The sequence below is a fragment of the Podarcis filfolensis genome, assembly GCF_964270895.1.
Source record: "Podarcis filfolensis genome assembly, chromosome: W".
NCBI classification, from domain to species: Eukaryota; Metazoa; Chordata; class Lepidosauria; order Squamata; family Lacertidae; genus Podarcis; species Podarcis filfolensis.
In genome coordinates this window covers 39022004-39050002 of record NC_139619.1, presented here as the reverse complement: position 1 = coordinate 39050002, position 27999 = coordinate 39022004, and the positions used below count along the sequence as shown (strand labels likewise).

At 38.7% G+C, this 27999-nt stretch overlaps 2 protein-coding genes across 2 annotated transcripts in view; both read left to right on the top strand.

Annotated features, from left to right (window-relative positions):
- LOC310753812 (inositol polyphosphate 5-phosphatase OCRL-like) overlaps window positions 1-27999 on the top strand; it is a gene marked incomplete at both ends in the record, with an annotated part of 1016056 nt that overhangs the window by 776890 nt on the left and 211167 nt on the right.
- Window positions 1-27999, top strand: part of LOC310753742 (magnesium transporter NIPA2-like) — a gene marked incomplete at its 3' end in the record, with an annotated part of 394776 nt that overhangs the window by 338624 nt on the left and 28153 nt on the right. The window contains exon 2 of the mRNA XM_083595086.1: window positions 27541-27688. Coding sequence (XP_083451212.1) covers window positions 27550-27688 — 139 coding nt within the window. The 5' untranslated portion in view covers window positions 27541-27549. The remainder of the gene's footprint in view (window positions 1-27540; window positions 27689-27999) is intronic.

The following is a 27999-nucleotide window of genomic DNA, read 5'->3' as shown; positions in this document are numbered from 1 at the left end:
AAACAGGTTGCAGAGACAAATAAACAAGTAGCTGAGGCCTCAGCAAAAATAGACTTGAACACTACAAGTATTAATGAACTGGGAAAGAAGGTGAATTCAAATACACAGTCCATAGAAAAGTTATTGGAGGAATCGGCCTCGACTAGGAAACTAGCGGAGGAAGCTAAGGAAATTGCAACTGCCGTCCAAGAGAAGATACCACCAGTATATAAGAAACTTGAGGATCATGATTTGACACTGTCTATGATTGAATTACAAGGAAAAGAGAGGAATTTAAGACTCAGAGCAATACCTGAAAGTGAGAAAGATAATTTGGCAGACTTCCTTACAAAGGAATTTGTAGACTTTTGGCAACAGGACCTGGGGAAGGAAGAATTTAAGATAGTGAGTGCATTTAGGCTTGGTAGAAGACAAAGAAAGAACAAGGCAAGAGACTGTTTGATTACCTTAAGAACAAAAGAAGAAAGAGACAAAATTTTGAATTTGCACTATCAAAGAACTCTGGAAATTGGAGATTCATCTGTGGAGATCTTTAAGGACATACCTAAATATATTCTGGATGTAAGGGCCTATTACAGAGACCTTGTTGTTTTATTGAGAAGAAATAAAATACTTTTCAGGTGGGAATTTCCCCAAGGTCTATCTTTTAAATATAAAGGAAGAAAAATAAGAATGACAGTAAATGATAAAGACAACTTTTTGAAAGACCACGAGGAGGACTTACAGAAGGAAGTGGAATCTGGAGAGGAACCAACCGTACCAGGAATAGGAATTTCAGATATTGCAAATCTACCATATGGACTTCCTGGCCTAGGGAAAGACACACCACCGACAGAAGAAGAACAACAACTTGGTGCAGTCGGAGGGAAAATTAAATAACTCATCATGGCTTTGCAACTTCTAAGTTGGAATTGTAATGGACTTAACTCCCCTCGAAAGAGAAAAGGTGTCTTTCATATATTAAGAAAGGAACAATTGGACTTGATTTGTCTTCAGGAAACACATGTAATGAGGCTACACAGGAAAATACTTATCAATAAGAAATTGGGACAAGAATTTATTTCGTCTGACAAGGTTAAAAAGAGAGGAGTGGTGATATACGCAAAAGAGAAATTTTCACCGAAATTAATTTTTTTTCTTTTTTTTCTTTTTTTTTTTTCAATGCAGAATCATAACAAAAATTACAAACATTGAATCCAAAATAATACTATACAAACAAAAATCCCCGGAACATATAGGAAAAAAAACAGAAAACGAACGAAAAAAAAAAAGGCAAAGGAAACAAAACTAAACTAAACAAAAACGAGAAAGCACACATCTACAGAAAAAAAAACCATATCATTACGTACATAAAACACAAATTGACTTCCTTTCTTTGTTCTAAGACCTCAAAAAATTTACTCTTACTGTGTTGTTGTGTCTAATTAGATTACTTCCACCTTGGTACTTTTTTTTTTAACACCATTTTTCTTTTCCTTTAACCCTGTAAAGCATCATTCATTACATACCAATATACTAACTCCAGAACAATGTTTTTTCATATACTCTTTAGCACAACCCCATTCTTTTAATAATTTCTGGTCCGATTGTCCCCTTATGTAAGCTGTGAGTCTTGCCAGATTTATGTATTCACAAAATTTAATTTGCCAATCTTTCACTGATGGAATTTTTCTGCCTTTCCAGTTTTTAGCTATAAGCATCCTGGCAGCTGTTGTTGCATAAAGGAATACTTTCCTTTGATTTTCGGGGATATCATTTGTAATTAAACCTAAAAGGAATGCCTCCGGTTTTTTTCTGAAAGATATTTTAAACATCTTTTTGAGTTCTTCATAGATTTCATTCCAGAATTGTTTAATAGGTCGGCATTCCCACCACATGTGAAACATTGTTCCTATTTCTTTTTTACATCTCCAACAGGTATTCGATTTTAATTTGTAAATTTTAGCCATTTTTACCGGAGTTAAGTACCATTGGTACACCATTTTCATAAATTTTTCTCTTATTGTATAACATGCCGTGAATTTAATATCATATTTCCATAATTTCTCCCATTGGTCCAGCCGAATTACATATCCTATATCACATGCCCATTTAATCATAACTTCTTTTATTTCTTCATCCTTTAATTCCTTTTTTTTTTATATATAATATTTTTATTTTTCCATATAAACACAATACAACAAACATAAACATACAAAAACAAAAACAAAACAAAAAACATGTATCATTTCATATCCTAATTTCATATCCTATCTTCCCCGACTTCCTCATGCCTCCCCTTTCTGTATTCCAAATTCTTATCGATTGTTCAGCAAATCTTCCCTTATTTTAATTTAAATTTAGACTATTCTTCCTTATTTTCCTTGTCTTAACCATTGCTAATAGTAACCATTTACTTTCCAGTCCAACATCATTCTAACTTTCATTAACTTTGTGATATTTCTTTAAATAGTCCTTGAATTTTTTCCATTCTTCTTGCGCTGCTTCTCTTCCCTGGTTTCGGATTCTGCTCGTCATTTCTGCCAAGCCCATATAGTCTATCACCTTCATCTGCCATTCTTCCAGTGTGGGTAGTTCTTGCGTCTTCCAGTACTTCGCAATGAGTATTCTAGCTGCTGTTGTAGCATACATAAAGAAAGTTATATCCGTCTTTAACACCCCTTGGCCGACAATACCCAAGAGAAAGGCCTCTGGTTTCTTGGGGAAAGTATATTTAAATACCTTTTTAAGTTCATTATAGATCATTTCCCAGAATGCCTTAATCTTCGGGCAGGTCCACCAAAGATGAAAAAATGTACCTTCAGTTTCTTTACATTTCCAACATTTGTTGTCAGGCACATGGTAGATCTTTGCAAGCTTGACTGGGGTTATGTACCACCTATATATCATTTTCATAATGTTTTCTCTTAAGGCATTACATGCCGTAAATTTTATCCCGGTGGTCCACAACTTTTCCCAATCAGCAAACAAGATATTATGACCAATGTCCTGAGCCCATTTAATCATGACCGATTTAACCGTTTCATCTTGTGTATTCCATTTCAGCAGCAAATTGTACATTTTGGACAAATTCTTAGTACTGGGTTCTAACAGTTCTGTCTCCAATTTTGATTTTTCCACCTGGAAGCCAATTTTACTGTCCAGTTTAAACGCTTCATTTATTTGATGGTAGTGGAACCAGTCTCTCACCTTCCCTTTTAATTTCTCAAAACTCTGCAATCTCAATTTGTCCCCTTCCTTTTCCAAAATTTCCCAGTATCTTGGCCACTTGGACTCCATATTTAGCTTTTTAACTGCCTTAGCTTCCATTGGCGACAGCCACCTTGGAGTTTTATTTTCCAGCAAGTCTTTATATCTGTCCCAGACATTTAGTAGTGCTTTTCTGACAATATGATTTTTAAAACTTTTATGTGCTTTAACCTTGTCATACCACAAATATGCATGCCACCCAAAAATGTTATTAAAACCTTCCAAATCCAAAATGTCTGTGTTTTCAAGAAGTAGCCATTCTTTCAGCCAGCAGAAAGCTGCCGCTTCGTAGTAAAGTTTAAAGTCTGGCAGGGCAAACCCCCCTCTTTCCTTTGAGTCCGTTAGTATCTTAAATTTAATTCTGGGCTTCTTGCCCTGCCAGACAAATTTAGATATGTCTTTTTGCCACCTCTTGAAACAATCCATTTTATCAATTATTTGCAAAGCTTGGAACAAAAACAACATTCTTGGCAATACATTCATCTTTATAGCTGCAATACGGCCTAACAAGGAAAGCTTTAAGTTGGACCAAATCTCTAAATCTTTTTTCACTTCTCTCCAAGTTTTTTCATAATTATCTTTAAACAAATTCACATTTTTAGCTGTCATATTTATACCCAAATATTTCACTTTTTTAACCACAGTCAACCCTGTCTCATTCTGGAACCTTTCCTTTTCTATCTGTGTCAAATTTTTCTCCAAAACCTTTGTCTTAGACTTATTCAATTTAAATCCTGCCATTTGACCAAACTCTTGAATTATTTCCAAAACTCTTTTCGTGCTAGCTTCTGGCTCTTGCAATGTAAGTACTAAGTCATCTGCAAATGCTCTCAGTTTATATTGTTTAGCTCCGACCTGAATCCCTTTAACCAACTGGTCCCTCCTAATCATATTAAGCAAAACCTCCAGGACCGATATAAAAAGTAATGGGGAGATAGGGCACCCCTGACGTGTCCCTTTTTCAATCTTAAACTCTTCTGTAACCACATTATTTACAATTAGTTTGGCTTTCTGTTCAGAGTATATTGCACCTATACCATTTTCAAACCCTTGGCCTACCCCCATCCCCCGGAGGTTCTTCAACATAAAACTCCAAGAAATGTTGTCAAAGGCTTTCTCGGCATCCACAAATATCAAAACAGCTTTAGTGTTTATGTTCACTTCCAGCTTTTCCAAAATGTCAATTATATTCCTTACATTGTTCGACAAGTGCCTTTTTGGGAGAAAGCCCGCTTGGTCCCCGTGAATCTCCTCCATCAAAACTCTCTTCAGTCTTTTTGCCAAAATATCAGCAAAGATTTTGTAATCCACATTCAATAACGAGATGGGTCGGTAGTTTTTAAGTTGGGTCTTTTCAGTCTCTGTCTTTGGTATAAGTGTAATGTAGGCCTCTCTCCACGTATCGGGTGCCCTTTTCCCCTCCATAATCTCATTACAGACTTCCTTCAAAGGTTGTATCAACCCTTCCTTCAAAACTTTGTAGTATTTGGAAGTCAGTCCATCCGGTCCAGGGGATTTGCCCAGCGTCATGCCTTGAATGGCATCTTCTATTTCTTGTGCTGATATCTCCTGGTTCAATATTATCTTACTTTCTTGCGAAACCTTTTTCAGCCCATTTTCCTCGAGGAACTGTTGTATGTCCATTTCTTTTTGCGGCCCTTGTGTGTAAAGTTGTCTAAAGTAGTTCTGAAAACAATTCCTAATTTCCGCTGGGTTGCTTATGTTTTTTCCTTCCACTTCTATATTTGTTACCGTGTTGAGTTTTTGTCTCTTCTTTATTTGCCAAGCCAGTAACTTGCCACATTTATCAGCAGATTCAAAGGTCTTTTGTCTCATTTGTTTAATTTTCCACTCTAATTCTTGATTCATCAGTTCCATATATTGTGTTTGATGAAATTTGATTTCTCTTAGAATCTCTTGGGATTTTGGCTTCGATCTTAATTGTTTTTCCCCTTCTTTTATCTTTTCCAAAATTCTCTCCTTTTTCTCATTTTGCTTTCTCTTCTTTAAAGTATTTTGCTGAATCAAAAACCCTCTCATCACGGCTTTGCTTGCGTCCCATACTATTCTTTTTTCTACTTCAGACCTTAAGTTGATTTCAAAATAGTCTTTCAAGGTTTTTTGGGCCTTCTTGCAGATCTCCTCGTCTCTAAATAAGGTGTCATTCATTCTCCATCTGAAGGAACCAGTTGTTGTTTGCCTCATCACCATCTTTACAGCATTATGGTCGGAGAAAGTTTTTGGGCAGATTTCTACTTTTTTTATGTTCGGAGCCATACTGCTAGTCACCCAGATTTGGTCAATCCTTGTCCATGTCATTTTGGCTTCAGAAAAGAAGGTTCCCTCTCTTTCTAATGGGTGTTTTGTTCTCCAAATATCAATCAAGTCCATATTGTCAGTCATTTCAAAAAAAGTCTTTGGTAGTCTTCCATCTTTTGTTATTACCTGTCTTTGTGCCTTGTCCATATTTGTTGAAACCACTCCATTCATATCTCCCATCAAAATTAAGTTGTAATCCATATGGTCCATCAAAATTTCATGCAACTTCTTAAAAAATTCAGCTTTCCCTTCGTTTGGTGCATAGATTCCCACTATCAAATACTTCTCTCCTTGAGATTGAATTTCAATTGCCAAATATCTTCCTTGATCATCTTTAAAGATTTGTTTCGGTTGCAATTTTTCTTTTGCATAGATCACCACTCCTCTCTTTTTTACTCTGTCTGAAGATATAAATTCCTGTCCCAGTCTTTTATTTATTAATAATTTTCTGTGTGCTCTTGTCACGTGGGTCTCTTGTAGGCAAATCAGGTCCAATTGGTCTTTCTTTAAGGCATGAAATATACTTTTTCTCTTCCTGGGAATATTTAGGCCATTACAATTCCAGGTTAGAAGTTGCAGAGCCATGATGGGATTATTTACTCCTTCCTCCTACAGCTCCCTGTTTTTGTTCCTCGTCTGTCGGTGGTACCGTGTTCGTATCCAGTGATGGATGCCCTTGTCCTGGAAATGTCTCTTTCTGTAGGTCTTCTTCGTGTTCTCCCAAGAACTTGTCTTTATCACTTACAGTCTTTATTCTTCTCTTCTTTCCCTTATATTTAAAAGACAAGCCTTGGGGAAATTCCCACCTGAATGGTATGTAGTTCTTCTTCAGCAGTGTCACCAGGTCCTTATAATGTCCTCTTGCGTCCAAGATACTCTTAGGGATGTCTTTAAAGATCTCAATAAAAAAGTCTTCAATTCGAAGGGCTGTTTGGTAGTGCAGGTTCAATATTTTATCTCGCTCCTCCTTTGATCTTAAGGTAATAAGACAATCTCTGGGTCGATTTCTCTTCTGTCTTATTCCCAATCTAAATGCACTTTCTATCTTAAAATCCTCTTTCTTCAGCTCCTGCTTCCAAAAATCAGAAAATTCTTTTGTCAAATCATCCACCAAGTTCTCTCCTTCCTTTTCCGGCACAAGTCTGATCCTCAGGTTCCTCTCTTTGCGTTGCATATCCTGCATGGAGAGTGCCAGTTCATATTCATCCAATTTCTTGTAAACTGGTGGAAATTTTTCCTCCGCAGCAGTTGCAATTTCCTTAGCTTCCTCGGCTATCTTTCGTGTTATAGATGAATCTTCCAATAATTTCCCAATTGCTTCTGCATTTGAGTTCACTTTATTCCCTAGGTCAGTTATACTTTTAGTATTTAGGTCAATTTTCCCAGAGATTTCTTCAATTTTTTTATTTGTTTCAGCAACTTGTACTTTAGTTTCAGCAACTTGCAATTTAGTCTCCGCACCTTGCTTTTTTAGTTCCTCCAAAGAGTCATTTATCTTCTCCAATACCTTAGCAAATGATTCTTCTGTAGACATTGCTTTCACTTTTGGCTCTGCAGCCACTATAGTTCCAGAGGCTCCTGTTACAGAAGCCCTTCTTTGCATGTAAGTGTCAATTTTGTATTGTCTGCCAGATCTCAAGGTTGTTTCTTGTAACTCCCCTTTCTCTTTACCATCTGCCATAACAAAGTCTTTTAGTCAAGGTCATTCCCAGACTTTGAAACTCACAAACAAAGTTCTCAAATTTTAAACTCCACTTGTTGCTGAAAACAATTTGTAGGTCCTCTAGGGGGCGTAGAGTCAGTTCTATGCTTCTCAAAGTAATCCCACACTCTTCAAAAAAGAAGGAATAAAAGTTTCCTAGTCCCTTTCAATTTTTCTTTCCTTTTTCAAGGGGATCCCAGTCAATAATGTCCTGTAAGTAACTTTGTAATACCACAGAAACAGTGTTTCAAATTGGAAGTAACCAAAGTCAATTTGAGATACTTTTTAGCTTCTTATAACAACAGTCCTTAGCCGGTTCCTTTTCTCCGGCAGTCCGATCCCAGGTTAAAGAGCAGCGATACTTAATCCAATTCTTTTAAATTGGCAGGGAAACACTTTTAAAATCTTCTTCCCCCCCCTCCTGCCTTCGGGGGAGGGAGTTCTTTGCTTTGGTGGTGGATTTCTTAAATCCCGCAAGTTTCCTCTCAAGCAGTTACAGCTAGAGTGCCTTTCGCTTTGATCTTGCTACAGAACGGAAAGCAGACTTCCTTTTTAGTGCTTATCCGTCTCGGTACCCAATTTCTTAATTTTAAAGTCCAATTTCTACTTTAGCAGTCAATCCTACTCACGGATAGTTGTTCTTTTAATCCAATTTCACGGGAAGAAGTCAGCGCTCTCCGCTAATGGCGACGCGGCTTCGCTTCGCAGGCTGGGTGAAGACGACTCTCAGCACCGCTCCAAGACCCCTCCGCTGCTCCGGAGCCTTTAAAAAGGCTATTTCGCAGCGTCGGGGGGGCGCAAAGGTGCCCGCCGAGTCTCCAGTTCACAGGCAACGCGCCTGTGATTTTTAGGGGTCCCCGCTTCGCCGTAGCTGACAGGACCCGAACCCACGAAGCAGATCTCTCCCGGAGCTCCGGTTGAGATCCGCCATTAAGCGCCGGCGCTAACCGGAAGTCCCAATTCCCATTCTAATAATAAATTATACATTTTGGATATATATTTTTTTGAATTTTGTAATAATACTTTTTGTAATTTTGATTCTTCTTTTTCAAATCCTATTACTTTATCCTGGTTGAATATTTGTGCAATTTGGTGATATTGTAACCATGTGGTACAGTATTGGGTCACCTCATCGTATGGTCTTAGTTTTAATTGGCCCTGTTCTTCCTTTAGGAGCTGCTGGTATGTTGCCATTCTTCCTATAGTATTTATCTTTTTAACCGATATTACTTCTAGCGGTGAGACCCACCATGGGGTTTTTGGTTCTAGCAACCTTCTATGTCTCACCCAGACCTTGTATAATGCATTTCTAATTACGTGGCTTAGAAATTCTTTATGGACTGCCACTTTGTTATAAATTAGATAGGCATGCCAACCATATCTGTTGTTCCATCCCTCCAAATCCAAAATGTCACTGTTATCCAATTTGATCCAATCCTTGATCCAAGTAAAGCATGCTGCATCGTAATATAGTCTCAGGTCTGGGAGTCCAAAACCTCCCCGCTCTTTTATGTCGGTTAATAATTTATGTTTGATCTGTGGCTTTTTGCCTTGCCATATAAACTTTGTTAGGTCCGTTTTCCATTTTTTAAAACAATCATCTTTACCTATTATGGGAATCATTTGAAAAAGGAACAGAAGTTTTGGTAAGATATTCATTTTAATAGCCGAAATTCTACCCCAGAGTGTTAATTTCAATCTTGTCCAAGTTTCCATTTCTCTTTTTGTTTCTTCCCAATTTTTTTTATAATTATCTTCAAACAAATTTATATTTTTCATTGTTATTTGTATACCTAAATATTTCACTTTTTTTACAATTTGTAATCCGAATTTTTCTACCAGTTCCTTTTTCTCTTGATCTCCCATGTTTTTTACCATTAGTTTCGTTTTTTCTTTATTCAAAGCAAAACCTGATACCCTTCCAAAGTTTTCCATTTTTTCTAGAGCCTTTGCTATGCTTTCCTTTGGATTTTCCACCATTAAAACTAAATCATCTGCAAATGCCCTTATTTTGTATATTTTCTCTCCTAGGGATATTCCATTTATTTCTTGATCCAATCTGATTTCTTGATTTAATATTTCCAAAACCAAAATGAATAATAAAGGTGAAAGTGGGCACCCTTGTCTGGTGCCCTTCTGTATTTTAAAATAATCAGTCGTGTCATTATTTATTATTATGTTTGCTTCTTGTTGTTCGTAAATTGCTTTTAACCCTCTTGTAATTTGGTCGCCCATGTCCATCTGGTCTAATAATATTTTTAGAAATTTCCATGATACTTTGTCAAACGCCTTTTCCGCGTCCACAAAAACAAAGGCTACCTTCTTACTTGGTTTCATGTCTAAACACTCGATCATATCAATCACTGTTCTTATATTGTCACTCATTTTCCTGCCCGGCAAGAACCCTGCCTGCTCTTTATTTATACAATCCTGCAAAACTGTCTTTAATCTTGTTGCCAATATTTGTGCATATATCTTGTAATCATTATTTAGTAATGATATTGGTCTATAATTGGTTATAAACTCTTTATTTCGTCCTTGTTTTGGGATTACTACTATGTGCGCCTGTTTCCAGGTGTTGGGAATCTTCCCGTCTTCTAATATTCTATTTAAGAGTGTCTTCATAGGTGATAATAGTGGTTCCTCTAATTTTTTGTAATGTATTGCGGTAAGGCCATCTGGGCCTGGGGATTTTCCCAGTTTCATCTTAATTATCGCTTGATGAAGCTCTGTTGTGGTTATTGGGGAGTTTAGCTCTTGAATCTTTTCTTTCTTAATTTTAGGTATATCCTTTCCACGTAAATACTCTTTTATTTCAATCTCTGTCTCATTTCCTGCTTTATATAGCTTATTATAATATTTTGTAAAACACTTTTTAATTTCCTCAGGGTTATCTAAAGTTCTCCCCTCTTCCACTATTTTATCAATCAGTTTTTCCTTTTGTCTCTTTTTCAGTTGCCAGGCTAGCATCTTTCCTGGTTTATTTGCAAATTCGAACGACCTTTGTTTCATCCATTTAATATTGTCCTCAATTTCACTATTTAATATTGCTGAAGCCTGGATTTGTAATATTTTTAGTTTTTGGTTTATTAATTCATTTTTTGGTTGTTTTGCTAATAATTTTTCGTTTATTCCTATTTCTTTCCTTATTTGTTCTAGTTTTTGCTCTCTGTTTCTTTTCCTTATTGCACTTTGTTGTATGTAAAAGCCTCTTATGAAAGCTTTACTTGCATCCCATATTGTCCTGAAGTCTGTATCCTGTTCTTTATTTAATTCAAAAAATTCTTTCAGTAGTTCTTGCGCTTTTTTCACAATCTTTTTGTCATTTAATAATCTTTCATTAAGTCTCCATCTTTTATTAGTTTTCTTGTGTTCCTTTAATTCTAATGTGACTGGGTTGTGATCTGTAATAATTTTGGCCTGTATTTCTGCTTTTTTAATTTTAGTTGTTAAGTTACTTGTTACCCATATGCTGTCAATTCTGCCGGCTGATTTTTTAACTTCCGAGAAATGTGTATACTGTCTTTCTCCTGGGTTTTTATATCTCCATGTATCAATCAAATTTAAGTTTTCTACCATCTGAAAGAAGGTGTCTGGGAGCCTGCCTTTTTTTGATTTTCTTTCTCTCTAATTCTATTGATGTGACACCATTTAGGTCTCCCATCAAAATAATTTCCTCTTCTATAAATTCCAGTAAATTAGCTTCTACTTTTCTGAAAAATTCTGTTTTGTTACCATTCGGGGCATAAACTCCTACTATAATTAAATGTTCTTTACCTTTTGTTATTTTTACCCCTAGTAATCTGCCCTCATCATCCTTAAAGATTTTTTTTGCGTCTAGTTTAGGGTTCACATAGATCACAATTCCCCTTTTCTTTTTTACATCTGAGGATGTAAATTCTTGACCCAATCTCTTGTTTTCTAAAACCCTTCTGTGGTTTCTAGTCACATGGGTCTCCTGCAAGCATATAATGTCCCATTGTTCTTTCCTCAATACATGTTCTATTTTATTTCTCTTCTTTTTATCATTTAAACCGTTAACATTCCAAGATATAATTTTTAGATTCATTAATTTTTCTTTATTATCTACAATGGTTTCGTTGAGTAAATAAAAAAAAAAGAAAAGGAAGAAGAAAAGAAAAAGAAAACTCAGAAATTTTAGGATTTTGATAATCTGCTTCTTCCAATCTCTCCCCCCTCCCCTTAATACGCGCTTGTCTCTCTATGCTTCTTGTGGTGTCTGCGTTGTTTCCTCTCGCTCCAATGTTGGATCTCCAGTTAATTCTTTTTTGTACTTCCTCCAGAATTTTCCCAGCTCGTCGACTGATCTAAGAGTTTTTCTTCTGTCCTTATATGTGAAGGTAATGCCCTCAGGAAATTCCCACCGGAATCTAATCGAATTCTTCTTGAGTGCTTCTGTTACTGTCTTATAATTCTGCCTTTTCTTCAGAATTCTTTTTGGGATTTCCTTAAATATTTTGATAGGCCTATCATCTATTACTAACTTCACTTGTCCTTTTTGATGTAATATTTTGTCCTTTAAAAGTCTTGAGTTGAAAAAAATTAAGCAATCTCCTGGCCCTTTATAAGTGTCCGATCTTTCTGATTTGATCCTGAAAATTTTATCAATATCCAATAGCATCTCTTCTACCTCTACTCCCAACCAGTTTGCAATCTCCTGTGATAATTTCTCTTGAATTTGTTCATCGTGAGTTTGTGGGACGCCTCGGAAGCGGAGGACCATCTCCTTCTGACGCATCTCCATCAATGATATATCATCTAGCAGCTCTTCATGGGCTCTCTTTAGGTCGTTTATTTCTTCCTTCGCTGAGTCTTGTGATTTTTTAATGTCCTTATTTTCCATTTGCAATTTCTTCGTCATTTCCTCTTGTTTGGTAGATTTACTCTTAAGTTCTTGTATAGATTTATCCAGTTCTTTATTTTTAAGTGAGAGGTCACTTATTTGTGTTGTTAGGTCTATTATTAGCTTTGAGTTTTGTTGGATGTTGCCAGCTAGTATGTCCAGCTTGTCATTCAGGCTCTTTTCCATCCCCATTATAAGATCTTTTATGTCAGCATTGGGGTCTGTTTCAGCTGTTGATTGTCTTCTCACTTGTAGTCCTGACCCAGATGTCAGTATAGTTTGGTATTTTTTAGAACCCATATTTGTCTTCTTCCTTTTGGTTCTGATCTAGATGTCTTTATTTCAAACCAAGAATGTATATATTCCTAAACTTTGAAAATGCTCTGTTTATAGTCTATAATTTGGTCCTTTTACCTGTTGGGATTGAAAGTCAGTTAAGATTCCGGTGGTTTTATCCTATGTTGTTATCAGTTCATCTCAAATATTTAATTTTTTTATTATTAAAAAAAATTTTTTAAAAAAAATCCAAGTTTTAATAAAAAATTAGTTAAATATTTTTAATTACTTTGGCAATTTTTAATTACTTTGGCAATTATCATAGAAAAATTCCTTCGCAGTACTTAACATCCGTCTTAAGAACTTATTTCCTAGAAGCTGAACTTGGTGTTTCAAATGTCCTTTCGTGTATAGCTAATTTTCTTTATGGTTGTACTTCAAGCCTGTGTCTTAGCAGTGTTTTTAAGATTATGGGAGTAATTTTATTTTCCGCCACTAGGTGGCGAGATTTTCCAATTTACTTATGAGGTGGTCCTTCTTGTTTTGTTTCTCTAGCCTCTCTTTGTTGCAGTGACTGTTTCCGCCACTATTCTTCTTCCGGCTTTTTCCCCTTCTGAGGGCGATGACTCACTCTTCCCCCCCCCAGCGCCATTTTCGCCAGCTGCTTTCTTCCCTATTCCAGTCTTTTCCTCCTTCTTTCTCTCCCTTTGTAAGTCTCTTCCTCTTCCTTTTCACTTCTTTATCTTAATCTTTATCTTCCCACCGCTGCCTGGTCTTCAAATCTTTTCTATTCCTTCTCTTTTTCCACTGTCTCCTCCACGTTCCTCCCCCTCCTTTTCCTTTTTCACTCACCCCTTTGTTTTATGCTGATCTCCTTCTTAATGGCCGCTGCTTTGTTGTCACCACTGCTGCTGCTTGCTATTTCAGCTCCTTGTCTCTCTCAACAGAGCGTCCCCCTGTAGAAGCAGGTACTCAGTATGTCTCAGTTTTTATTTTCTGCCTCTTTACAAGGCTTATTTTCCACAACTTTATAAGTCTCAGAACGCTGAAGCTCCTCTCTCCATTAGCTTTACTGTCCTTTATAATATTACGTTAGTCCGTACTCCTTTTATTTTAATTTAAGCCAGCGTTATTACCTTGTTCCTTCAGGAGTACTCTTGTTTTTACAGTTTTAGTTTGGAGCAGCCTGGTGCTTTCTCATTCAGGTCTCAGGGGTGTCTCACGGTCGGGTGTGCGATCTTTCTGCGCTGAGGTTCTTCCACCTCCTTCCACTTTTTGTGCTGGGACGGCAGAAAACCCCTTTATGCGCTGCTTGGATCTGTTTTCTTCAGTCTGGAACCTCCTCTCAGACCTCTTCAGGGTTTGCGTCGCCCTCGCTTCCCCGCTTCCCCGTCTTTTTATCCCGTAACCGTGATTGGGAGCACTCTTACTGCAGCAGAGCGCTTTCCCTGACCCGACGCTGAGCGCACCATGCCAAAATTAATTTTTAAAGATGAACAAGGAAGATATTTGGCTATTGAAATTCAATTTCAAGGAGAGAAATTTCTGATTGTAGGGGTGTATGCACCAAATGAGGGGAAAGCTGAATTTTTTAAGAAGTTGCATGAAGTACTTCTGGACTATATGGACTATAATATAATTCTGATGGGGGATATGAATGGAGTTGTATCTACAAATATGGACAAGGCACAAAAACAGGTAGTCACTAAAGATGGTAGACTACCAAAAACTTTTTTTGAAATGACTGACAATATGGACTTGATTGACATTTGGAGAACTAAGAACCCCCTGGAGAGAGAGGGAACCTTCTTCTCTGAAGCTAAGATGACATGGACTAGAATTGACCAAATCTGGATTACTAGAGGAATGGCACCAAAGATAAAAAAAGTGGAAATCTGCCCTAAAACTTGCTCTGACCATAATGCTGTAAAGATGGAGATGAAGCAAATAACAACCGGCACCTTTAGATGGAGGATGAATGACGCCCTATTTAGAGATGAAGAAGTACACAGGAAGGCCCAAAAAACTCTGAAAGACTATTTCGAGATAAATATGACAAAAGAGTAATCTGGGATGCAAGTAAAGCTGTGATGAGAGGGTTTTTGATACAACAGAATGCAATAAAGAAGAGAAGTCGAAATGAGAAAAAAGATAAAATTCTGGAGAAAATAAAAGAAGTGGAGAAAAAATTGAGAGCAAAGCCAAAGTCGCAGGAGATTTTGAGAGAAATAAAACTTTATCAAGTACAATATATGGAATTGATGAACCAGGAAATAGAATGGAAAATTAAACAATTGAGACAGAAGACATTTGAATCAGCGAACAAATGTGGGAAATTACTGGCTTGGCAACTGAAAAAAAGACAAAAATTAAATACCATCACAAATTTGGAAGTAGAAGGAAAAGATATACACAACCCAAATGAGATTAGAAATTGCTTCCAGAAGTACTTCAAACAACTATATGCACAAGGGCCACAGAATGAAATGGACATTGACTGTTTTTTGTTATTAGCTGTAATGGTACAAAAGAATATGAAAAAATAGTTCTTTTTTGTATATAAGTAAAAGTATAAGTTACAATAATTCAAGAAGATGGATAGAAAATAAGGTTTTTAGCTGTAATGCTATGAGATAAGGATTTGCTGGATGAACAATTTGAACTGGAATACAAGAAGGGGAGGCATGAGGAGGTCAGGGAAATATGTTATTGAAAAATAAGTTATGAAATTTATGTGTTTTTAATATTTTTTCTTTTCAACTTTTTTCTTTTTTTCTTTGTTTGTATAAAATGGAAAACCCTAATAAATATCTTTTTTTAAAAAAGAGAGAACAACCATCCCACACAGAGCGAGAACACCCTCTTCTGCACTTTTCCCAGCTATGCCAAAACTGTACACGGTATTCCAAATGGGACCACACTATAGAACTGTACAGGGACATTACAATACTGACCATTTCATTTTCAGTTCCTTTTTCAATAGTCTCCAGCACAGAATTTGGTTTGCCAACATAGCCACTATACTGCTCAGCACTAATTCCAGATCATACAACAATAAATGAAATAATAGCGGTTCTGATCCTTGTGGGACCCAACTGCTCTCTCTCTCTTTCACTGGGAGAACTGTACATTTGTTCCAACTTCCTGTCGCTTGACCAATTTGTAATCCCCCAGTGGGCCCAATATTTGGTCCCATGGCTGGTAAGATTACTCTCAGTAGTCTGGTGAGGTTTCTAATCAAAAACCCCTTTGGAAGTCCAAGCATATCATGTGTAACAGCTCACCCCCATGCAGGTGCTTGTAACCCTTCTCAAGGAACTCCAAAATGTTGGTGAGCAGGACTTCCTTTTGGAGGGAAGCTATGGAATGCACATGATATTTCAAACAGTGGCTCATTACGCACTCACCCTTGTGGTGGGTGAGCGTGCGTCCTCTGCACCCTCCCAGTGCAGACAATCAAAAAGGAACAAGAGCAAGTGCAAGGATTGTTGATGGAAGGGAATCACTTCTGATTAAGTATATCTCATGGCCTGTGGGAATGGGAATTATCAGATGTTTCTGAGGCATATGGCATCACATTAAAAATCAGGTGCAGCCACCACTTAATCCTGTTATAAGGCAATTGAAGAAAAGCAATATTCTAGCATTGCAAAAGAATGCAAGTATGCCATCAGTTCTAAGGGCAAAACGAGACTCCGAAACACAAGATTGCCACAGGGACTTGCAGCAGGGCAGCAGTTGTGACCTTGTGGGAAAAGCACCACGGGGGCCAAATTTGGATTGGTACCACAGTGAAAGGGGAGAATGTGCTTCAGCCTTCACCCTAGCCCTTTTTAAATTATTATTATTATTATTATTATTATTATTATTATTATTATTATTATTTAGATTTTTAAGCTGCTCTCCTCACCAAAGTGGGCTCAGAGCAGTGTACAACATCAGAAATTCAATAAAACAGATAGATTAAAAGACAATTCGACTCCAGTACCTGAGGCACCCTCATTACCAGCAAGGGTAAGGATAAACGGGGAAGAGGGAAAGGACCAACAGGAAGAGGGAAAGAGTGAGAAGAAAATAAAAAGGGGAGGGGAAGGGAAAGGAAAGGTAAAAATAAAACCATTGCTGCCCTCAACCTTAGGACTGGTGAAACAACTCGGTCTTACAAGCTCTACAGAACAGATCTTCTTCTGCGATCACTCGTAGCCAAGTAAGATTGTCTTCCGTAAACACGGTTTTAACAATGAGTCCATAAGTGACTGTGGAGGCCAATTCTGGACCCACATGTCCTTCCACAGTGGGGACATTGGTTCCCGGGCAGGAGTTGATCACGGTGTGGATTTGCCAAGCATGCCTTCCTCTTAGCACGTTTCTCCCTTGCATCCTGAGTTCGAGTGTCTTCAAAACCCATGACACCTTTGGTAAAGGGTGTTCTCCAACTGGAGCGCTCGCAGGCCAGTGTTTCCCAGTTGTCGGTGTTTATACTACATTTTTTAAGATTTGCCTTGAGACAGTCTTTAAACCTCTTTCATTGACCACCAGCATTACGCTTTCCATTTTTAAGTTCGGAATAGAGTAGTTGCTTTGGAAAATGATCATCAGGCATCTGCACAACATGACCAGTCCAACGAAGTTGATGTTAAAGAATCATTGCTTCAACACTGGTGATCTTTGCTTCATCCAGTACACTGATATTAGTTTGCCTGTCTCCCCAAGTGATGTGTAAGATTTTTCAGAGACACTGTTGATGGAATCTTTTAAGAAATTGGAGATGGCATTTGTAAGTGGTCCATGTTTCACAAGCATACAGTAAGGTTGGTAGTACAATAGCTTTGTAAACAAGCATTTTGGTTTCCCTGCGAATGTCCTGGTCCTCAAACACTGCACTTCAATTTGGAGAAATCCGCACTTGCAGAGCTCAGGCGATGCTGGATTTCGGCATCAGTGTTGACCCTTGTGGAAAGATAACTGCCAAGGTAGGAGATGTGACTGACATTTTCCATTGTTACACCATTGAGGGGTTATTTTGTACTTATTGGTGCAGCACTTTGGTTTTTTGGATGTTGAATGACAGGCCAAGCTTTTCGTAAGCTCCTGTGAAGATATTTAGGATGGTTTGGAGGTCATCCTCTGAGTGTGCACACACTACGTTGTCATCAGCATACTGAAGCTCTATGACGGAAGTTATGGTAACCTTACTCTTTGCTTTCAGCCTGCTCAGATTGAAGAGCTTTATTTCCATCTGTTCGATATATGATTTCTACCCCAGTGGGGAATTTGTTAGTTTCTGTTTGCCACTGAGCAGTGCTTTGGAGTCACAAGACACTGTTTACATTCCACACATTCCATACTGTTGGAAGTCTCACGGGAGACGGGATGTGACGTACTGGTTTTCCTGTTTCTTTTGTTCCTTTGTTCCTTTGTTTCAGTTGCTCTCTGCTCTCACAGAGAGAGGATGTATTTTTCTTTGCTCTCTGCATAGCTTAGTAATAAAGCATAGCATGTAGCCATAAATCTCATCACTTCTGCTGCTTTGGAAACTCTGCTGAACGGGAATGTGGCTGAGGCCTCATCAAAGGCTCAGGTCGTTAATTATTTGTCGGAGGCAATTCCGAAGGCTCGGCCGGAGGAAAATGAGCTTTATCAGCTTGGCCGAGCGGAGATCCTGACAGAATTTCCCTACGACAAAGTGTAGGATCATGGCAATGAAAATAATGAACAGAGTTGGGGCAATAACACAACCCTGTCTAACACCTGATCTCACTGTGAATGGTTCACTTTGAGAGCCATTGTTATCTGCGATTGTTGCTGTCATATTATCATGGAGGAGCCGAAAGATGTTTACAAATTCATCTGGGCAGCCAGTTTTCAGAAGGACAGTCCACAGGGCATTATGATTTACAGTGTCGAAAGCCTTAGTCAGGTCAAGAAACGCCATATACAGGGGTTGATTTTGCTCTCTGCATTTTTCCTGAAGTTGTCGAGCAGTGAAAATCATGTCCACTGACCCCCTAGAAGGCCGGAAACCATTTTGGGATTCAGGAAGGGTCACCTTGGATATTTATTGTTAAGAGACGGTTTGCTAAGATCCTTGCAAGAATTTTACCAGCCACAGCTAATAGAGAGATGCCTCAATAGTTTCTGCAATCAGTTCTGTCACCTTTTTTAAAGAGATTGATAATTTTGGCATCCCTGAAGTCTGCTGGGATCGCTTCTCTTTCCCAGATTTTTCCGATCAGCTTGTGAAGTTGTTGTGTAAGTTCAATTCCACCCACTTTGAAGATTTCAGCAGGTATCTCATCAGGTCCACTGGCTTTGTTGTTTTTCACTTGGTTAATAGTTGTACATAACTCCCAGATTTGGAGATACTGCAAGCTCATCTCTAATTTGTTTTTGTGGGATTTGTGAGAGGACCTCAGCAGCTGTGGGGGAGTTGCGGTTAAGGAGATGTTGGTAGTGTCCTTTCCAGCACAGTACAATAGCTTATCTTTTAGAAGTGTGGTACCATCTGCTGAGCGTAGGGGGCATATGCCATGATTTATTGGTCCATAGATGGTCTTTGTGGCTTTAAAGAAACTCTGTGCATCATGAGTGTCAGTTAAGTACTGGATCTCTTGAGCTTTTTTTTATCCACCAGGTGTTTTTTAGTTCTCTGGTTCTTAGCACTGGCATAGGTTTTTTTCTTAGTGGCACAGTTTCTATCTCTTTGCCAGATCTGAAATGCCTTCCTTTTCTTGTCAATCATGTGTTCAATCTCACTGTCATTCTCATCAAACCAGTCCTGGTGTTTCGTGGTTTGGTATCCAATAGTTTGTTCACAGGCTGCAATAATGGATGTTTTTAGTTTGGTCCAGTGTTCCTCGATGTTATCAGGGAATTCTGAAAGCAGATGGTCCTTAAGAGTCATTTGGAAGCAATCCAGCTTAATGGGATCTTGAAGGGCTTGAGTGTTCATTTTGCATTTTGGATTCCTTCCTTGAAGCATGCGTTGAGGTATAATCTTGATAGCCATCGTAGAGCGTATTAGTCGGTGATCTGTCCAGCAGGCGTCGGCGCTCGTCATAGCTCTTGTAAGAAGCACATCATGTTGATCTTTAGCACGGACAATAACATAGTCTAAGAGGTGCCAGTGGTTTGACCGAGGATGCCTCCATGAAGTTTCAAATTTATTTTTCTGTCAAAAGAGTGTGTTGGTAATAAGAAGGTTTTGCGCTGCACATATCGTCAAAAGTGAGATTCTGTTCTGGTTGCTGTTGCCAACTCCTCCTTTCCCAATAGTCCCAGGCCACACATCAAAATCTCACCCAACTCTTGCATTAAAATCACCCAGGAGGATAATTTTATCTTACTTAGGCAACTCTGATAGGATGGTATCCAGCTGAGAGTAATTTTTTTCTTTAATGTCTTCATCGGCATCCAGTGTTGGTGCATAAGCGCTTATAATAGTAGCCTGTTGGTTTTTTGTGAGCTTTATTTGAAGGGTTGAGTGTCCCTCATTAATGCCAGTAGGGACTTCTGACAGGAGCTTCACAAGGTCGTTTTTCATAGCGAAGCCTACCCATGTATTCAATGTTCTTGTTCAGATAGACCTTTCCAGAAGAATGTGTAGCTTCCTTTTTCTTCCTTCAGTTGTCCCTCGCCTGCTCTTCGAGAGTCTTGAAGTGCTGCAATATCGATGTTAAAACGTCGCAGCTCTTTTGCAATGATGGCAGTTCTGCGTTTAGGACGTTTGCTGTCTGTGTTATCTGACATAATTTATCTTAACCCAATCTAACCTTAAATTTTCCACTTTGACCCATTAACAATCTATTTTTACTTAATTCTTTATAACCTTTCTGCTAAAGCCATGTAACTTCATTCCAGCATCCTTCTAACATTCCTTAATTTTACAGTATTTCTGTAAATAAACTTTAAATTTTTTCCAATCTTCTTCCACCGACTCTTCTCCCTTATTCAGAATGAGTTTTCTGCCACCGGTGCTCTAGCCGTCTCAGTGACTGTTTCCTCGCCCTCAGCTCCAGAGAAAACCACGGGGCTGTCCGGGCTCCATGGAGTTGGAGTGGGCACTTCGGAGCCAGACAGTTGATAGCCATGGTTAACTCCACATTCCAGTGGGCCACCAGGGAATCAGCTGGAACCCATTTGGATCCATTAAGTGGCGGGGGCGGACCATCCAAATCAGTCCCACCTCTCTGCAGAGGGGAAGGGTTGCGGAGAAGTCCACTTGCACCAGGAAGTGATCTGACCATGGCACTTCTTTTGTTTCACTTTTACTTAGTGTCAGATCACCCACGCCACTAGAGGTGAACACCAGGTCTAAGGCATGTCCGTTGGCATGGAGGTTAAAATCCCCATGGACAACCAAACTAGGTGTCTCCAGGAGAACATCTGCCACGACCTGAAGCAGCTCGGGCAAGGAATCCTTGGTGCAGTGGGGAGGTCAGTACACCAAAAGGAATCCTGTACTGCCCCTGCTGCCCAACCTCCAGAACATGCACTCAGAGAACTGGGTCTTCCCAGTAGGATGCCTGATGCAAGCTAGTGACTTCCTAAAAATCACTGCAACCCCCCCCCCCGCCCACATCACCTGGGTTGCTGTACGTAAGAGAAACCTGGTGGACAAGCAGCAGCTAGGACAGGCCCATCTGCTTCATCCAACCAAGTCTCTGTTACATATGCCAGGTCAAGTCCTCCATCCACGATCAAATCATGGATGGCAGTGGTCTTATGAGTCATTGACCTAGCATTGCACCGCAACAACTTCAGGTCATGTGGGTTTCCCTTGTTGAGCACAAATATAACATTGAATCACAATGGTACAAAATAACTCAGCAAGCTGACATTTATCAAGAGTTAAACAAAGGTTAGTGTACTAAATATTATTTCCAATTCTAGGTAGCTTGCTATTGGAGAAATACCATATATGATTATAAACATCTAAACCAAAAATTATTTAAAAATATGATTTCATTTCTAGATCAGACAGACAAGATTTCTTCTACTATATGTTTCTTTATCATATACACACAAAGCTTCTATTTTTAAACAGGAAATATTTTTATAACCTAAGGTCTATTATACAAATCCATACAGATGTTCATTTTGTTACAGTTCTGTTAAGTTGTATACAAATTATAAAGATTCCAAGTTTTTTTATGTTTCTCCATGAGTCTATTATTTACTAAATTGGCGAGTTTTGCCATTACTGCATATTCTGATAGTTTCTCTTTCCATGCATCTATTTCAGGACATATGTCAGATTTCCATATGTTAGCCAACACCACTCTGACTGCTGTGGTCATATAACTAAATCGTTCCACTGATGATTTCACAATACAGTAGCTGAAGGAGTCATTCCCAATGGCATAGTTTTGGGATCCAATGCAAATGTAGGGTTTTTTTTTTTACATTTTTTGCATTTCAAAATGAATTTTCCTCCAAAACTTTTTGGTCTTTTCACAGGTCCACCATAAATGGAAGAAGGTTCCTTGAGGTCTATGACATTTCCAGCAATGTCCATTCATTTCATTATTCATCTTCTGTATATCTTTCAAAGTTATATACCATTGAAAGAACACTTTTGTTTTTTTTTTTATAATATTTTTATTTTTCCATATAGACACAATACAACAAACATAAACATACAAAAACAAAAACAAAACAAAAAACATGCATCATTTCATATCCTGATTTCATATCCTATCTTCCCCGACTTCCTCATGCCTCCCCTTTCTGTATTCCAAATTCTTATCGATTGTTCAGCAAATCTTCCCTTATTTTAATTTAAATTTAGACTATTCTTCCTTATTCTCCTTATCATAACCATTGCTAATAGTAACCATTTACTTTCCAGTCCAACATCATTCTAACTTTCGTTAACTTTGTAATATTTCTTTAAATAGTCCTTAATTTTTTTCCATTCTTCTTGCGCTGCTTCTCTTCCCTGGTTTCGGATTCTGCTCGTCATTTCTGCCAGGCCCATATAGTCTATCACCTTCATCTGCCATTCTTCCAGTGTGGGTAGTTCTCGCGTCTTCCAGTACTTCGCAATGAGTATTCTAGCTGCGAAAGAACACTTTTGTACAGTCATACATCATGTTACGGCCACTTCAGGTTACGTGTTTTTGGGGTGTGGACCGCAGGAAACCCGCAAGTACCAGAATGCGTTACTTCCGGGTTTCGCCGCTCACGCATGCGCAAAAGCTCCAAATTGCGCCAGCGCCTGCGCAGATGCAGCGCTTCAACATGCGAACTCTGCGGATATTTGTGGATGCCGAGAAAGCCTTTGACAACATTTCTTGGAATTTTATGTTGAAGAACCTCCGGGGGATGGGGGTAGGCCAAGGGTTCGAGAATGGTATAGGTGCAATATATTCTGAACAGAAAGCAAAATTAATTGTAAATAACGTGGTAACAGAAGAGTTCAAGATTGAAAAAGGGACACGTCAGGGGTGCCCTATCTCCCCACTACTTTTTATATCGGTCCTGGAGGTTTTGCTTAATATGATTAGGAGGGACCAGTTGGTTAAAGGGATTCAGGTCGGAGCTAAACAATACAAATTGAGAGCATTTGCAGATGACTTAGTATTTACATTGCAAGAGCCAGAAGCTAGTACGAAAAGAGTTTTGGAAATAATCCAAGAGTTTGGTCAATTGGCAGGATTCAAATTGAATAAGTTAAAGACAAAGGTATTAGAGAAAAATTTAACACAGACTGAAAAAGAAAGGTTTCAGAATGAGACAGGGTTGACCGTGGTTAAAAAGGTGAAATATTTGGGTATAAACATGACAGCTAAGAATGTGAACCTATTTAAAGACAATTATGAAAAAACTTGGACAGAAGTGAAAAAAGATTTGGAGATTTGGTCAAACTTAAAGCTTTCCTTGTTAGGTTGAATCGCAGTTATAAAAATGAATGTATTGCCAAGAATGTTGTTTTTGTTTCAAGCATTGCAAATAATGGAAAAAATGGACTGTTTCAAGAAGTGGCAAAAAGATATATCTAAATTTGTCTGGCAGGGCAAGAGGCCCAGAATTAAATTTAAGATATTAACGGATTCAAAGGAAAGAGGGGGGTTTGCCCTGCCAGACTTTAAACTCTACTATGAAGCGGCAGCTTTCTGCTGGCTGAAAGAATGGCTGCTTCTTGAAAACACAGACATTTTGGATTTGGAAGGTTTTAATAACATTTTTGGGTGGCATGCATATTTGTGGTATGACAAGGTTAAAGCACACAAAAGTTTTAAAAACCATATTGTCAGAAAAGCACTATTAAATGTTTGGATTAGATATAAAGATCTGCTGGAAAATAAAACTCCAAGGTGGTTGTCGCCAATGGAAGCTAAGGCAGTTAAAAAGTTAAACATGGAGTCGAAGTGGCCAAGATACTGGGAAATTTTGGAAAAGGAAGGGGACAAATTGAGATTGCAGAGTTTTGAGAAATTAAAAGGGAAGGTGAGAGATTAGCTGCAATATCATCAAATAAATGAAGCGTTTAAATTGGACATTAAAATTGGCTTCCAGGTGGAAAAATCAAAATTGGAGACAGAATTGTTAGAACCCAGTACTAAGAATTTGTCAAAAATGTACAACTTGCTGCTGAAATGGAATACACAAGACGAAACGGTTAAATCAGCTATGATTAAATGGGCTCAGGACATTGGTCATAATATTTTGTTTGCTGATTGGGAAAAGTTGTGGACCACCGGGATGAAATTTACGGCATGTAATGCTCTAAGAGAAAACATTATGAAAATGATATATAGGTGGTACACAACCCCAGTCAAGCTTGCAAAGATTTACCACTTGCCTGATAATAAATGTTGGAAATGTAAAGAAAAGGAGGGTACATTCTTTCACCTTTGGTGGACGTGCCCGAAGATTAAGGCATTCTGGGAAATGATCTATAATGAACTTAAAAAGGTATTTAAATATACTTTCCCTAAGAAACCAGAGGCCTTTCTCTTGGGCATTGTCGGACAGGGGGTATTAAAGATGGATATAACCTTCTTTTTATACGCTACAACAGCAGCTAGAATACTTATTGCGAAGTACTGGAAGACACAAGAACTACCCACACTGGAAGAATGGCAGATGAAGGTGATAGACTACATGGGCCTGGCAGAAATGACGAGCAGAATCCGAAAACAGGGAAGTGAAGCAGCGCAAGAAGAATGGAAAAAGTTTAAGGACTATTTAAAGAAATATTATAAAATTAACGAAAGTTAGAATGATGTTGGACTGGAAAGTAAACGGTTACTATTAACAAGGGTTAAGACAAGGAGAATAAGGAAGATTAGATTAAATTTAAATTAAAATAAGGGAAGATTTGCTGAGTAATTGATAAGAATTTGGAATACAGAAAAGGGAGGCATGAGGAAGTCGGGGAAGAAAGGTATAAGAAATTAAGATATGAAATGGTACATGTTTTTTGTTTTTGTTTTGTTTTCGTTTTTGTCTGTTTATGTATTTGTTATATGTCTGTTATTGTTATAAAAACCTTGAATAAAAAAATATTAAAAAAAAAAACAAATTGCGCCAGCGCCTGCGCAGATGCAGCGCTTCAACATGCGAACTCTGCGAGTTGCGGACGTGCCTCCATCACGGGTTATGTCCGCAACCCGAGGTTCCACTGTACCAATTTTGTTTTAGGGCTTAACTTGCAGTAAATTTTATTCCTTTATTCATAATTGCTCTCATTGTTCCACTGTAAACTGCTCTTAAATTTTTTGCATCCATTTTGTCATATAAGGTTTTGCTTGTTCGGGCTTGGTGTCATATTTGAGTAATAGTTTGTAAATTTTACCCAAAAGGTAAAACTCTGTTATGATAGACTCAAATTCTGTCTTTTCACTGATTTAACTGTTTGCCATACAGTCTTTCTTGAATCTGGATATTAGTTGACAGTATGTAAGCAGTTTCTTATTTTTTCTCCTCTTTCATACTTCAGCATGTCTTTGATTTGTTCTTGAAGATGAACCATATCTTGGTACAATATATAGTCATACATTCTCCTATCGGATCTAATAATAATGTTCCAGTGGTGACATTAACAGTGCAGGTAAGTGCATTTTTGTGATTTTTGTAGTGCACCTCATGATTTTTGTGTGTGATTTGATGGTGAGTTTGGATTGGCCAAATGTGAAAAGTGTGAGGATCCATGAGGATCCGTGCTTCAAAACCACGTTTTTGGGCCATGGAGTGACCAGGAAGCCATGGATCTGTGATTTTTCTGGTGCAGGCTGTGCCCCTGGCTATGATGTGTGATTTGACAGTGAGTTTGGCTTGGCCGAATGTGAAACGTGTGAGGATCTGTGCTTCAAAACCAAGTTTTTGGGCCATGGAGTGGCCAGGAAGCCGTGGGTCTGAGTTTTTCGTAGTGCAGGCTGTGCCCCTGGCTATGATGTGTGATTTGACAGTGAGTTTGGGTTGGCCAAATGCGAACAGCGTGAGGATCCATGAGAATTCGTGCTTCAAAACCACGTTTTTGGGCCAGGGTGTCACCAGGAAGCCATGGATCTGTGATTTTTCTGGTGCAGGCTGTGCCCCTGGCTATGATGTGTGATTTGACAGTGAGTTTGGCTTGGCCAAATGCGAACAGCGTGAGGATCCATGAGAATTCGTGCTTCAAAACCACGTTTTTGGGCCAGGGTGTCACCAGGAAGCCGTGGATCCGTGATTTTTGTGGTGCATCCTGTGACCATGGCCATGATATTTGATCTGATGGTGACTTTGGGCTGATCTAGTGCAAAAATCATGAGGATCCATCAGGATCTGTGTTTTTAACCATGTTTTTGCGCCAGTGCGGCACCACGAAACAGTGGATGCGTGATTTGTTTGGTTCTGCCTACAGACTAAGATGTAGTCTAGAGCATCATGATGTTTTCATTTTGTTTCAATATAAAAATCATGAATTCATGAGGATCCATGCCTCGGATCCATGTTTTTGTGGTGCTGCAGCACAGCAAAGTGTTGGATCCACGTTTCTTTTAGTCCAGTCTGTAGGCGTGCCTTGCAGGTGTGTTTTGACACTGGATTTGTTGGAGTTATTTTTTAAAAAGGGGAGGATCCATGAGGATCCGTGTAGATCCGCCTTTAACCCAGACCCATGTTTTATGTTAGCTTGCTGGTTTGTGGTTGGCAGGCGCTGGCTCGTGTATCTAAAGTAAAATTTGCTGCCTATCTACTCTGGAGCTTTCAAGGCAGCCTACAAAACAGCTAAGAGTATATGGGTATATGGAGACTTACTGGCATTTTGTATTTTTTGTGTTTAATTGCAAATACGCAGGTTGAGTTTAGGGGCTGAACACTCGCCATAAAGTTTGCTGCTCCAGGCAACCTGTTTATTGAACATTCATCCTGATTGGTTTGTGGAGATGTTATTTAATGTCCAGTTTTTTCTGCTGCCGCCGCCCCCAGATTTCCAGTGCATTTATATCCCAAAAGTCCCAGGCTTGGGGGTTTTTGTTTTAAGTGGGTGTCAAATCAACTTTTAATTGTGCAACCCGAATTTTTTAATATGCGTTTGACGCAACTCCAGATCTCCAGAGAGTCACAGCCAACACCCAAAATTCTGCTAGCTTACAAATGCCCCAAAGTCAGCTGAGTCTTGGCCTCACAGACACCTAAATATTACAACATCACCTCGAAGGGAGAGGGGGATAAATATAGGCCCTTTTTCAGGTATTCACTTGCCATTCAAAAGACTTATGGAAGATCATTAACAAGTAGTTCCCACAACACCTGTAGTACAAGAGAGGTAAATAGTCCCCGTAAGGTTATGATTATACCAGTGTACCCCTAGAGTATTTGAGGCCTGAAGGAGAAAAAAAATCATTTTTTTCCTTCTGTCAAAAGAAGCAAAGGGAAGCTAGTTATGTTTACCCTATTAGTGAACATTGGGCCACTTCACAGAAAAATCACTTCTACTTAAAGGACACTGTGTCCATTGGAAGCATGTAGGTAGAACATGAGTTGCTTGTAGGACAGAATGCTTGTTTAGTGAACCTTTCATAGGACGTAACCTGCCAGTGTTGCATCACTGTATTTTTGGCTTCCTGCTATTGCAGACTCAACATGGCTGTTCTTCTGGAACAGACATTTACACTCTCATCTTTCTCTCTCAAAACTTGAGGTGATTGAAATGGAGGACTCGATGGGGCGTTATGACTTCTACAGTGCACTGGGCTTGGCTCTCAGCTCTAGCCTGTTCATTGTAGGAAGTTTTATCCTAAAGAAGAAGGGACTTCTCAAGCTCAGTAGCAGAGGTGCTCTCAGAGCAGGTAATAATATTGAATAGGAGCTCACAGAGTTACCATGCCATCTGTTGTGGATGGGAAAAATCCCAGAAACCAGGCTGTCCATGAATGAATGGATTTTATTATTTTGGTCACAGACCAGTTCCAGTCCACATACAATATCAAGGAAGTCATAAAACACGATAGGGATACATTTGAATTTGCAAGTAGGTATAACAGGGACGCGGGTGGTGCTATGGGTAAAACCTCATTGCCTAGGACTTGCCGATCGTATGGTCGGCGGTTCGAATCCCCGCAACGGGGTGAGCTCCCGTCTTTCGGTCCCTGCTCCTGCC